Raw genomic sequence first — 14,605 nt, 5'->3', positions numbered from 1 at the left:
TGGTGATGGACAGATTGACAGATGAGGTCAGACAGGAGTCCCCATGGACTATGATGTTTGCAGATGACATTGTGATCTGTAGTGAGAGTAGGCAGCAGCTAGAAGAGAACCTAGAGAGGTGGAGGTTTGCACAGAGAAATATCAACTGTTCAGAGCAGCGGAGACAGTGGAAGAGAGGTGAAGAATAGAGTACAGGCAGGATGGAACAGCTGGAGAAAAGTGTCAGGAGTGATCTGTGACAGAAGAGTGTCAGCTAAGGTCAAGGGAAAGGTTTACAGGACGGTGGTGAGACCAGCCATGATGTATGGTTTAGAGACAGTAGCAATAGGCAGAAGACAGGAGGCAGAGCTGGAGGTGGCAGAGTTAAAGAAGATTCTCTTTAGGAGTGACAAGAATGGACAGGATCAGGAATGAGGTCATTAGAGGGACAACACAGCCAGGAAGATTTGGAGAAAAAGCTAGAGAAGCCATGTTGAGATGGTTTGGACATCTGCAGAGGAGGGACAGTGGATACATTGGTAGAAGAATGTTAGAGATAGAGCTACCAGGTAGGAGAAAGAGAGGAAGACCAAAGAGGAGATATATGGATGCAGTGAGGGAGGACATGCAGATAGTTGGAGTCAGAGTAGAAGAACAGGGAGAGATGGAAATCAATGATTTGCTGTGGCAACCCCTGAAAAACAAGGGACAAAGCCGAAAGAAAAAGAAGAATCATTTCACTGTAAACTAATCTTTCATTGCAAACGAATCACTCTCTGTGAACTAAGTTTTCGCTGTGAACTAATCTTTCATATGTTCATGATGTTCGTATTGAACTCATGAATTACTCACAAATCACTCACTGCAAACTAATCACACTCTGCAAACTAATTATTCACTGCGAACAAATCACTGTCTGCGAACTAATATTTCATTGTGAACTAATCTTTCACTGTGAATTAATCTTTCACTACGAACGATATACTCTCTGCAAACTAATATTTGACTGTGAACTAATCTTGCACTACAAACGAATTACTCTGCAAACTAATCTTTCACTGTGAACTAATCTTTCATTGCAAACGAATCACTCTCTGTGATCTCTAATCTTGCACTACGTATGAATTACACTGTAATCGAATCTTTCGCTGCGAACTAATCTTTTCAGATTTGTTTCATTTGTCACGTGACAGAGAGCTTGGGTCTCTTTTGCTCTCATTCAACTTCACATTGTGGTGTGTTTTTATTTCTTAACTTTTCACATGGTTTTAATTGTACTTTGTAGACTTTGTCAGCGGAAGATTCAAATCAATAAAAAGAGTCGGTCTTCCCAATACGGTGACAATCCAGAACAAAAATAGTGACAGACACCTGACTCTGGAGGGGCGAACAACAACAACAGTGCCCTCCTGTGTCCAACTTAGGTCACTACCCTTTTCTCTGTAACAATAGGAATATTTTATACCTGTTACCGGTGCATGTTGGACTACGGCAGGGTTGCCCTTTGTCACTGGTTCTGTTCATTATCTTTATGGACAGAATTTCTAGGCACAGCCAGGTGTCGGGTGGGGTCAAGTTCAGGAGCCACCGGATTTCATCTCTGCTTTTTGCGGATGATGTGGTCTTGTTGGCTTCTTTGAGCCAGGACCTGCAACATGCACTGGGGCGGTTTGCAGTCGAGTGTCAAGCCGCTGGGATGAGAATTAGCACCACTAAGTCCGAGGCCATGGTTCTCAATTGGAAAAAAAGTTGTTCAAGCTAAGTAAGAGTAAGGAACTACACTTCATTGAAAACAAGAAAAGATGTAACAAATGGAGTATTGTTCCGGTTTGTTGTTGTTGTCTAGGGACGGATTTGGGAGAAACACCGTCATGAGAAATGCAGCGACAGAGAGCTGACAGTGTTTAAGAGTTGAATATAAATAAAAGGCAACGTTGGAAACTATTGAAGAGTTTCTTTATTCATTCTGAGGTAGTAGACAACAGAGTGAAACATTCTCCAACCTTATTGATCTGCGACTCCATGCGCGCCCATCTCATCAATTTTGTCAAAACCCAAGTGAAGCAAACTAATTCGGCTCTTGCAATCATTCCGGGTGGATTAACCAAAGAATTAGTTCAAAGTTAAATTGCGAGCTGCGTGGGAGTATTGGATGACAGAAGGCGAACACACATTCACCAAGATAGGGAGGCAATGCCGGGCGAGTTACGCCACTACCTGCTAATGGAACGTGGATGCCTGGGCTATGGTATCAGTCTCAAATGTCGTCCGTGCTTTCACGAAGGCCAGAATCATCACTGGACAGCTAATTAACAGCAACAAGACTGACTCGGATAATGACGAGAGGGATCCCGGCATACTTGATGCGTCTTATAATACGGTGCATCTTATGTATGAAAATAGACCTGTTCATTAATATTGCATAAAACAGTACATAAAAAAAATGTGACAATTCAATTTCCTAAAAGGGATTTTGTTCCCATTCTTGTCAAATGTGTAAAGGGCTTACACACCTTGAAAACAAGGGAGTCAGCAAAAAAAAAAAAAAAAACAATAAAAAAAAATGAAAAGACTGTGTACATTTTACTATGGTTAGCAACACCTTCACGTTTCAAAAATAGACTGTGCTAACTTGCCACTAGTCTGTGATTAGCCAGTCAGCTTCCAAACTGGCATGTAGGATTTTATGCAGCTAAATCAGTACAGATGCCACATTGCTTGGTAATATGCTGAGTGTTTAAAACACACATTTACCAATGCAAAAAACCAGCACATCTCAAGTAAAATATCTTACACAATTTTGCTCCAAAAAGAGAAACTCTCCATTTTACATCGCATCTCTAACTCAAAGTCCTGCCCTTGAAAAAAGGGCAGGACTATAATTCTTTCAACTTAAACATGACTGGTACACACTGTTCCAACAACCAAAAGCAGAGGAAGACAGGCTGCTACATTCCCTGTGAGATAATCCTTAAACAAACTGTACAAGTGTTACTTTGAAAACAAGAATTACTTGATCTACCAGTACAATGTACCACCCATGACACCTGTTTTATCATCTAAGAAAATGCTGAAGTGAAACAATCCCAATATTGGAAACAGGCTTAGGGACACTGGGATAGGGAAGCAGTGGATAATCCAATGACAGTGTGATTGCTATAAAATACATAAATATTAATAATATTTTTCTCACATACTGTGTGTCCACTCGTGGTTAATGCCATCTCCATGTAATCTGTTGTGGCACAAACAGGGTTTACCACACAAAAGATGCACAATTACCAGTCATCACTGAGGCATGACAGTTCTGTAAGCAGACATAACACACATGGGCAAGTGATAGGTTGGATTGTTTAAATAGAGATGCAAATTAGATGTTTATTTTCCTCCTTTTTTCCTCATTGATGACTTGTGGCCAATGTTAAATGCTGATGAATGACAGTCTGCAGCTAACAGACATTCATTAATATCTGTGTGGGAGATGTAGTGGGATGTAATGCCTATAGAGTGAGTGAGTGTGTGTATGTGTCTGTGTGTGTATTTCGCTTAGTGTGAAAGATGGTTGGGCCTGTGGCTGTTGCCATGACAACCCCAGATAGCTGTCTTGCAGAGAACCTGGCAGACTCATTTCATTTGTCAATTTTTTTCTGTTAGATGTGGTGGAACATGAGCAGGTCATGGTAGTGACATCATCAGCCTGTGAGTCTCTGTTAGTGTTGGTAACATTTATTTTGTCTATCTTCGTGTGCATGTGTGTGTCCTCCCTGTTTCTCCTCTTGGTTTATCCCTCCTCTCGTGACATCAGAGTGTGTGACATCACCTGAGTCCAGAGGTGATCAGCATTCAGAGCAGCCGAGCTTCCCTCCAAACACACCACACACCATTTATAATATTTATTGTGTATTATACATAGACAAACGCTATCTTACACCATACTGCATCTTACACACCAATGTTAACATTTCAGCCACAATCTCTGTGTTTATTCATTTATTTTTTTATATAATAAGTGGCAAAAAAGCAGGCCACATCCAGAACAGGAAGTGACGAGTACTAGACTTTAGTCATTTGACTACATTACATGGTACTGCAGTGCACAGACACCAAGGAAATTTTACATCCAAACAATCTGTAATCAAACAACTCTGAAATTTAATCTCTAACAAAAAAAAAACATAAGTAACAACAACAAATTATATACATCCATGCATCCATTTTCATCCGCTTATCCGTTACCTGGTCACGGGGGCAATAGTCTCTATGACTGCCACCCAAATCACACTGCACCATACAAACCCCCCTGAACCTTCCTGCGGGTGGTGAGTCCACTGGAAGGTCAACAAATTATAAACCTTCATTAATCATTCCTGATCCAAAACAATGCTAAAAAAGTAAAGCTACAAATTTGTATTTTTTTAACCAATTTTTAGCCTCTTAATATAATGCAGCAAATTCCTTTGTATGACATCAAAACAATTGTATGTTCCTTAATGTTCAACAAACTTGTCCAACCGCTTGTTTGTTTTGTTGCCATCCTTAACACCCTGGCCATAAAAAAACAGTTCTACAGCTTCTTCAGTGCCATTCAGTAAATAACACAGTGCATGTTCAAAACTTTTTTTTGTTATCTTTACCTTATTGGAGGCCATCTCACTGACTGAGTGTCTGGTCTGCAGGGTCTCCAACTGGTCCAGGCACCAGTCCAGCTCCTCCAGGGTCTCAGTGGCCAGCTTCTGGTAGGCCTCCTCTGTAGTGGCAAGACAGGAGGGCAAGGGGTCAGTAAGGGCCCGCTTCAGAGGGCTAATGGATGGTCCAGGCCCGGGGTCTCCCACCCCACAAACAGCTAAGCTGGGATACCCCGAGTAGACACATGGGTGACTCTTCATACTGGACAACCAGTGCCAGCTGTGCGGGCCTGGAGATTTGCTCTGTATCCTAACTCAAAGATGATCAGTTGTAGCAAATCTTCCTTGGTAAAACAGAAAAGAAAACTTCCAATGCAGAAACAATTGTTCCAATGCCAGATTCTGGATTTTTTGAGTGTGTCAAAGGCAATTCCAGGGAGCCGAGAGGCAGGTGATGATGGAAAATAGCCACAGTTCTGGGTTTCCGAATGAGAGAAAACCACAGAGCAGAACACAGAGATCTTAAAGACACACTCAAACGGACACTCTCACACACTGTCCCTTGTTTACAGCACACATGTCATAGTCAGTGATCCTGGTGTATGAGGATTACTCTGTCATTCAGAAGAGAGCTGCTGTAATTCCAGTCATGTAGTAGAATGAACAACAGTCTGCTGAGCAGGCCCATGTCTGTCAGAGAGAAGGATGAAGGGAAGACTACAGGGATGGTGCAAATGAGCATCACTACCATTCAAGCTCTATGTCAATATTGTCCGACATAGAACACACACATCGGCTTCTTCACGGCACCCTGACTGGTTTAACAGATGCACAGACATCACACACACATATTCAAACACGAACAAGCAGATGCACACACATGCATAAACACACACCACAGCAGACAAAATGCTAACCATAACACATCATCATGCCTCCTCTGTGTCTCTGCCAATAAAAATATCCATGGTATCCCAGAAGCAGTCAGTATAATCCAGTGCTGTGAGTGTGTGTGATCGCTTTCCTATAGATGCTCTGTGTGTATGTGTGTGTGTAGGGGGTGGGCTGCTGTTGCTTCGGCGTCCATGGTAGCCAAACATGCTGCTCTCCCCAAGCTGAACCAAAAGCCTGAGAGGACTGCACTATGGATGGGAAGTGGAGGGAAAAAACGTGAACTGGAGTATTAGAGGAGAGGAGTCAGAGCTGCCAGCTACCTGTACTGACTGCATGGGAATCACAAACTCACAGAGAAAACCAATTGCATCATCTGTGACATAGTTCATTTGACAAAACAAACCAGTGATTGCTTTCCTCACAGCATCCTACTCTTTGTTTTTCTTACTTCCAAAATTTTCGACAGACCTCTTTCAAAGTCAGCCGATCTGACCAAAAATGTCACATTGTGTGAATCAAATTTATATTGACTAATTTCAGAATGCATGGGCTTTAAATGGTATTTGATCTGTGGATGGGTGGTGACAGCTTTGTTTAGAAGCAGTTACAGTTGCAGAGAGATGACAATTAAACTAATAAAAAATACTGCTTTGAAAAAACTAGGCCAACTTCTAAAACTGCAATTAAAAATTTTGCCTGTCAAATGTAAACAATGTAGAACTTTTCAGCAAACACTCCAACAGTTGGACACAATGAAAGTGTCTGGTTACACAGTCCACTGCTGTGTAAAAAATGTGTAATGACAAGCAGAAGTCAATCATCAAATCTGTGTAGAAGCATAGCTTAGTTTTTAGGGTGAACTGAATGTCACAGAGAATGTCGAGTGGTCAGATGAATTCGTGGTTCAGTTACTTTAAGGGAAAAGTGTTCTATATTTTAGGTCCAAAAGGACGACTACTTTAACTACACTGTAAAAAAGGATTTTAGAGGGTGGTAAATACAATCCCGGAAAATTAGTTAAAATGTACCTATCTATATTAATAAGCAAGTGTAATATATAATTATAGGTAAATTCTACCTATACAACCTATTTTTTAAATTTAAAAAAACATCATAGAATACACCCAAAAACTGTCAGGTGTGCACGACAGTGCGCATGCGCATTCGACTACAGCGGTTGGAGGGACTTTTCGTCGTCGGTTGCTGTCAGAATTGTGGAGCTGCTCGATTGAAGGTAAGATGTGATTCCTGTATATATAAGACTCCAAGGAACAAGCTGGACAATGTGGTTTATGCTGTTCAGTACAGTGAGGAGTGTACGGACCTGTACATTGGGGAGACCAAACAACCACTATGCAGGCGCATGGCCCAACACAGGAGGGCCAACTCCTCAGGACAGGACTCAGCTGTTCACATACACCTCAAGGACAAAACCCACTCCTTTGAGGACAACAATATACACATTTTGGCCAGGGAAGCCAGATGGTTTGAGAGAGGGGTAAAATAAGCCATTTTTGTCAACCTGGAAAAACCATCACTCAACAGAGGAGGTGGACTCAGACACAACCTATCGCCCACTTACAAAGCACAACAATACCCAAAAGTTTCACCTCAGTTTCACACAACAAAGAGGCAGGGGACTGAAACCCTTCTGATGGGGACAACAACAACCTGTCAGACTCTTAACGACCTAACGAGGCCTACTGACACTTTCACAGTTGACCCCAAGGCCCCACCTAACAGGGTAGAGCGGAAGTAGCTTTATTCTTTCTCACTTAGAGTATTTATTTGCTGTACTCCCCACCACCAGTTAGAACAGAAGAAGCCTCTTGGATGAGAGGTGAAACGTCTTCTTTTAGAAAATTCACGTCCAGTTGCCTAACAGAACGTTTTAAACTTTCTGTATATCGTTTTACTTCGTGTCATATGGGGAATGTAAATGTTAATGTTGTAAATGGTTAGAATCTTCCAGAGTTGTAGTCAGCATCTTTCTGCATATGTGCATGCGTGCTCAAACCAGAAAATTTGAATCGGCGATACATGCGTCTTGGCTGTTTGAATGTCTAATGACCGTATTAGATGAGAAAAAAGTCCCCGAAAGAAAAATTCTGGCGGTAGCAGCTACGTGGGTGTTTGCAGATGAACCGTGTTGTTTCTTTCAGTGTTGCGTTTCAGGACTCCCGCTTCTCTGCGGAACATCACGTATCGAACACCGAAACGTTAAAGTGATTTGTTTCTCGCGGTGACTTGCATAAACTTCACCAAGGCAACGAACTTGCACATGTTTCGCCACGTTTTTTAAATTTAGGTGTGTCATTATGCTCAGAAATTCATGAACAAATGAAATACACGTTTGTCATATTATAATCCCATTGATTTCCAATGATCCATTTGGAGTAAATGTCAATATCACTTAACAATGTGAACCATTGGCATCATTTTGGTTGTTTAATGCACAATAATAACTTATTTAATGTGATGAGGTTAAATGATCATTGTGAATTTATAAACATTTACCATCATTTACCACAGCTCAGGGTCCTGGAAAAGCTTGAAACGTAAAAGCGATGAATAGAATGAGAACATGTTACTGGCTATGCATGTGTGTATGTGTATGCGCGTGTGTGTGTATATATATATATATATATATATATATATATATGCACACACAGCAACAAGTAGCTGATGTCTAAGTTTAATATTCCGTTGACTGTTTCTGATCTGTTGTGTATGTTTAAAGTGAACATTTTTGAATCATGACAACTATAACAATCATTGCCTGTCTGTCCTGTCCATTGCAGGTTTTGGGAACGTCTGCTTGCAACTTCCTTCTTCCTATCTTCCAACTTCATATGTGAGTGTTACAAATGAACTGGCTGTGCAAACTGTCGGTTCACCACATCAAAAAGATTGAATCTATTTCAACATTACAGACTGCAACACAGGCATTTTAGTCAAAACCAATCCATACCCTGTCTCCATCATGACTGCCCTTGCACCTTTAGGATATCGAGTTCTTTACAGACACATTTGTCCAGATATCACCCACAGGCAACCAAACCAGGCCAGCTCATTTCCTTCATGTGCCTAGTGTGCAATTCACACTGTTTCAACACTGAAAGACTATATTTTGAGCACCAAAGTCCAACAGATGAAGAAAACAACCTTAACTACTGTGACCCAGTCATTGAACAGGATTTTGACTTGAAGAAAACTCTTATCAAGAGACTGGGTTTACTCCTTCTTAAATTGCAATGCATTTTCAATGTATCCAATACATGCATAGATGAAATAGTAGAGGAACTTAATTTCCTTTCATCATGCACCTGGCCCAGTCATTAAAAAAATTATACTGAACACTTTGAGGAACCATAGCTATATTTTTGAAGATTCACTGATTTCAGAACTGGTTAAAGATCTTTGCCAGCTAAAGCCCTTCTATGCTGCTTTTGGGGTGGATGGGCCGGTTGAGTACTTTCTCGATAGTGACAAGAACATAACATAGCAGTATGTACCAATTATCCCTTTATTGTCTCAACTTGTGGACAACAGGCACATTCAAGAAACAATATTGCAGAACAGAAGGTCATCTAATGTTTCCTCTAAATACAAATCATTCCGTGATGGATTATTCCTAAGAGAAAACAAGTTTTTATGTGGAGATGAACTTACACTTCCACTCATTCTTTACATAGATGACTTTGAAGTATGCAACCGACTGGGAACATCACGCAAGAAGCGCAAAGTCACAGCTGTGTACTGAGTATTCGCAGACATCCCTGCTTCCTTGCGGTCCACATTAACTTCCATTTACCTAGCCATTGTTTGTAAGGTAGATGATGTGAAGCAATATGGATACCCAAAAGTGTTGCAATCACTGCTTCTAGATTTGAAATCCTTTGAAGATCATGGCATTTTTGTACCAAGTCTAGGTAAAGTGGTCAAGGGTACTGTACTTGCTGTAGTTGCAGACAATCTTGTTGCTCACTCTATTGGTGGGTTTGTTGAAAGTTTTACTGCCTCACATGTTTGTCGATTTTGCATTGGAGAGCGTTCACAAATCCAGGACCACGAAGTGAGAGAAGGACTGTTTCCTCCACGGACTAAGTCCAGCCATATCATAGATGTCAGAGCAGCATTGTCTGATCCCGCTGAAGCTCATCATTGTGGAGTGAAAAGACTTTGTCCCATCTCTGACACATTGAGTTACTTTCATGCCACATCAGGTTATCCCCCTGATGCGTTGCATGATTTATGGAAGGGAAGAAATAGCTCTCTGTCTTGTTGCGTTTATCAACAAGAAATACTTCTTTCTTCAGGAGCTAAAATTTAGCCCCTGAAGAGAGAAGTATCCATCAGTTTCCTTACAAGTGGAATGACAAAACAAACAGTCCACAAGCTGTTCCTCTGACTTTTGCATCACGCAAGAATTTAGGAGGCAACGCACACGAAAATTGGTGCTTGTTGAGGATCCTTTTGATAGGTGACAAAGTACCAGAAGATAACCCAACTTGGGAGGTTTTGATGACCCTGAAAGATGTTGTTGAGCTTGTCATGGCTCCTGTCCACACAAATGAGACACTAGGATACTAGGAAAGCAAGATCAGTGAACACTGTTACAGGTATTTAAACCAGTTCCCAGATGAGAAACTGAAACCGAAACACCACTTTCTTGAACATTATCCATGGCTTACAACTGCTTTTGGACCACTTGTGGCTCTCTGGACCATGCATTTTGAAGCCAAACACAGATTATTTAAAAGGATTGTGAGGCAGACAGGGTCTTTCAGAAACATTCTCATGACGATGGCAAGAAAACATCAATCGATGATTGCATATTGCCTCCATGATGCAAACATTCAAAGGCCAACACTCTCAGTGTCCAGAATGACTCAAGTGACAGTTGACATTCTAAAAGACAGCATTAAGGGGTCATTTTCAAGAAGGTTCCCTGGGGTTGTGGTTGTAAACATATTTGGAATTTGGAACAACAGGGGGATTGCCTGACTTTGGAGAAATAGTTCAAATAATCATTGTGCATGAAAGCCCTGTCTTTGTTCTGAAGTTACTAAGTGGGTGGTACCATGAGCATCTGATCAAAGTAGAGCCAACAGGAGAGCTTGAAGTCCTTCACCATTCCGAAATTAAAGACACATACCCCTTGGCAGTGTATGATACAGCACATGGTCGAATTGTGTCCCTTAAACATTTCATTTGCACATCAGAGTAGGTACGTGTCTGCTGAATGATTCTGTTATAATGCCATATCAGTCATGTGTCCTCACCGTTCTTCTCAATAATGACCAGCAAAGATGCTTGTTATTTATTCAAGTTTTAACGAATTCTAAATGTCTTCTCCTTCCCTTCTGCAGGTGACAATGTCAGTGCAGTTACGAGTCATCATAGAAGAACATGACATACGGAAGTTGATTATTCCATCAGGAATTCCCAATACAGTCGAAGAACTTGTTTTGATCATCATCCAAACATTCGATGTACACGAGGAGTATGGATTGTTATATGAAGACGCTGATTCTGGGAACCAATTTTTCAGTCTTACCTCAACAGCCGACCTGCATGACAAGGCCACTGTGAAAATAATAAGAAAAGAGCCGATGGTTACCCTGGACTTACATCCACTTTATGAATCTGGATTATCATCTACACTAAATGAAGTGGATAGTGGAGATGCAGATGAGGTGTCCCCTCAAGTGGATGACTGTGCTTCGTCCACCTCACAAGACACCATTATTCTCCCAGAATCATGCCGCTCTGCTCAATGGCCAGTGCCATTTGAAATTCCGCAGTTTTCCCATGACATTGAAATTGTCCTCACAAAGACAAACAAAGCATATCATGTCTTATAGTTATATTCACTTACACAGCCTACCCTTCAAGTCTGCAAGTATCCTCAGTGGTTGAAGCCCTTGTTCAGAAGTTTCCATGCTCACGGAGCCAGGGTCCTTTGCAGGAATGTATAGCTGGCAGCAATGCATCAAGAACAAGATGCACAATTACCGTGCCAAGCTGAAATCGTGAAAGTATGCTTATCCAGAAATAGAAATAAACACGTTAAGGAGAAAGCATCTGGCAAATGCAGCCCCAGCCAAAAGTGTAAAAAAGCCAATGAAAGCGGAGGTGAATTATCTCCCACCACATACTGTTGGAGAAGATCAGGACAGTTTAGAGAAAGACAGGCCTGAGCTGATCAAAGAAGTGAAAAAGAAGAATAATGAAAAGATAATCACTGAAAAAATGGCCAGAACCTTTTCAAGTCGAAGAGCAGAGGTGGTGACCCTCAGCCCAGATGTCAATGTCTTCAAAGAAAGGTGGCCTGCATTATTCTGTAAGGCTCAGGTAAGACTTTGATAAAAAAATATTTTATGTTGCGCAAAGAACTGTTATTTATCTTATTTGTCTACTGAAACTTTCCTAATTTATGTTGAAAGTGTTTTATGTCTTTATCTCTACTCATTTACTAGATCAAAGAAGAATTCTGTCTTATAACAACAATTTCCTTGGAAGAGACATTCATGCTGAAACTTGATAGGTACACGCCACGTCTTCTGCAGCTGATGCGTGCTAAAAGAGGAGCTGTTTGTTTAAGGATGCGTTCTCTCCTGGACACTGTAAATGAGGTATATTTTTATTCAATTTTACTACTAATATTAATTTGCAGAAAGTTTGCATACTATCTAATTGAAGTCATTAAAAGTCGACTTTTTTAATCACTCCATGGTTTTCATGTTAACATGAATTTGGTTAAAACCAGTACTTTGTGTATGGCATAAGAACTTTTTCCAAAAATTGTTAACAGACATCATCTCTTCATCTGCTACATTCTTGTCATCTCCTCTCCTGTCCTTCTCTCCTATCATCCTCATCTCAACTCCTTTTCTATTTCTCTCTTCGTCTCTTATTCTCCTCCTGTCCTCTCATCTCCATAGTCCCCACATTTCCTCATATTCTTCTTATCTCCCATCATCCTCCTCTCAACCCTTTTTTTATATTCCTTTCTTCTCTGCTCCTTCTGTCCTTTCCCATCCTCATCTCCTCTCATATTCTCCTCTTCTCATTTCCTTATCCACTATCTCTTTCCTCTCTTGTCCTCCTCTCCTCATCCGGCTGACTTCAACTATAAGTCCTCTCACTAAAATGCATCTCCTTTCATTTGCAGAGCATTGACAAAAAGAGGGATGCTGTTGTCTGCTGCCTCATTGAATACATTGGAGAAGAGCAACAACAGCTATTCCAGAACCAGGGATGTTATTAAATGACAACAAACCAGAATTTCATCACAACGGAAATGGGAGGTATTTATTGGTCCTCGGAACTCCTACTGATTTACAATGCTTAATGCTTGATGCTTAATACAACAACAGAAAGGGTATTTAAGGTGGCCAGTTGCAAGTTGTTCTCCCCTTTGCATCTTTTCTGAAGACTGGCAACATGGGAGCCTCAAAACAACTGTCAAATGACCTGAAAACAAAGATTGTTCAACATCATGGTTTAGGGGAAGGATACAAAAAGCTAGCTCAGAGATTTCAGCTGTCAGTTTCCACTGTGAGGAACATAGTGAGGAAATGGAAGACCACAGTCACAGTTCTAGTTAAAGCCCGTAGTGGCAGGCCAAGAAAAATCTCAGATAAGCAGAGGCGAGGGATGGTGTCAAACTCAACCCATAGACCAGCTCCAAAGACCTACAACATGATCTTGCTGCAGATGGTGTCACTGTGGAGAGTAATGCCACAGAAGCCTTTTCTGCGCCCATGCCACAAAAAGAGTCACTTGAGGTATGCTAAAGCACATTTGGACAAGCCAGCTTCATTTTGGAATAAGGTGCTGTGGACTGATGAAACTAAACTTGAGTTATTTGGCGGAAGAAGAACACAGCATTCCAAGACAAACACTTGCTACCCACAGTTAAATGTGGTGGTGGTTCCATCATGCTGTGGGCCTGTGTGGCCAATGCTAGTACTGGCAATCTTGTTAAAGATCTTGTTGAAGGTCGCATGGATTCCAGTCAGTATCAGCAAATTCTTGCGAACAATGTTCAAGAATCAGTGGCGAAGTTGAAGTTGTTCCGGGGCTGGATAGTTCAACAAGACAACGACCCTAAACACCACTCAAATTCTAGCAAAGCATTCATGCAGAGGAACAAGTACAACTTTCTGGAATGGCCGTCTCAGTCTCCAGACCTGAATATCATTGAAATTCTGTGGTCTGTTTTAAAGTGGGCTGTGCATGCTTGGAAACCATCAAACCTGACTGAACTGGAGATGTTTTGTAAAGAAGAATGGTCAAAAATACCTTCAACCACAATCCAGACCCTCATTGGAAGCTATAGGAAGTGTTTAGAGGGTGTTATTTCTGCAAAAGGAGGATCTACTAAATATTGATGTAAATTTTGTACACTTTCTGTAAATCGTATACTGTGTTTGTTTGCTATATGATATATTTTATTGAAATTGCTGTTCCGAACAACCAATGGATAAATAAAGGAAAATCTTGAAAATGATCAGGGGTGCCCAAACTTTTTCATACCACTGTAGATATATTGAGCAAACAGATTTAAATGTTCTGTTAAGCACTTTGAGTTGTATTTTATTTTCTACTAAAGGAAACCCCACAATATACATATTGTGAATGTTTTGTGAGACCTTTGGTCATTTGGTTGAATAAACAAGCTGATTTCCTATCTGCTGTGTCTAAATAAGTAAGTAAATCTTTCCTTCCCTGAATGGGTAATAGGTAATTAGTCATATTAGCTAATTATTACTAATAATTAAGTGGATTAATAATGTATAACAATTTAGAGTTAATATTACTCAATTGCCCCTCCTTGAATCGCAGCCTTAACGGGGTGGAGGGGTTTGAGTATCCGAATGAACCTAGGAGCTATGTTGTCGGGGGCTTAACGCCCCTGGTAGGGTCTCCCAAGGCAAACAGGTCCTAGGCGACGGATCAGACAAATAGCGGTTCAAACCCCCGCCTTGATGAAGAAAACAAATCAATCAAACAGGTTCACGTCGCCCGGATTGACGTCACCGGGGCCCCACCCTGGAGCCAGGCCCAGGGTTGGGGCTCGCAGGCGAGCGCCTGGGGGC

At 41.1% G+C, this 14,605-nt stretch overlaps 1 protein-coding gene across 7 annotated transcripts in view; it reads right to left on the bottom strand.

The window, feature by feature from the left end:
• The window catches only part of pde4d (phosphodiesterase 4D, cAMP-specific), a 209,987-nt gene that overhangs the window by 24,954 nt on the left and 170,428 nt on the right, over positions 1-14,605 (bottom strand). For all 7 annotated transcript variants that reach the window (XM_025052976.1, XM_008336865.3, XM_017043029.2 and 4 more), the window contains exon 6: positions 4,614-4,726. In XM_025052976.1, the coding sequence (XP_024908744.1) occupies positions 4,614-4,726 (113 nt within the window). The remainder of the gene's footprint in view (positions 1-4,613; positions 4,727-14,605) is intronic.

Source organism: Cynoglossus semilaevis, chromosome Z (genome assembly GCF_000523025.1).
Source record: "Cynoglossus semilaevis isolate Cse_v1.0 chromosome Z, Cse_v1.0, whole genome shotgun sequence".
In the NCBI taxonomy this organism is placed as follows: domain Eukaryota; kingdom Metazoa; phylum Chordata; class Actinopteri; order Pleuronectiformes; family Cynoglossidae; genus Cynoglossus; species Cynoglossus semilaevis.
This window is presented reverse-complemented; position numbering and strand designations above follow the sequence as displayed.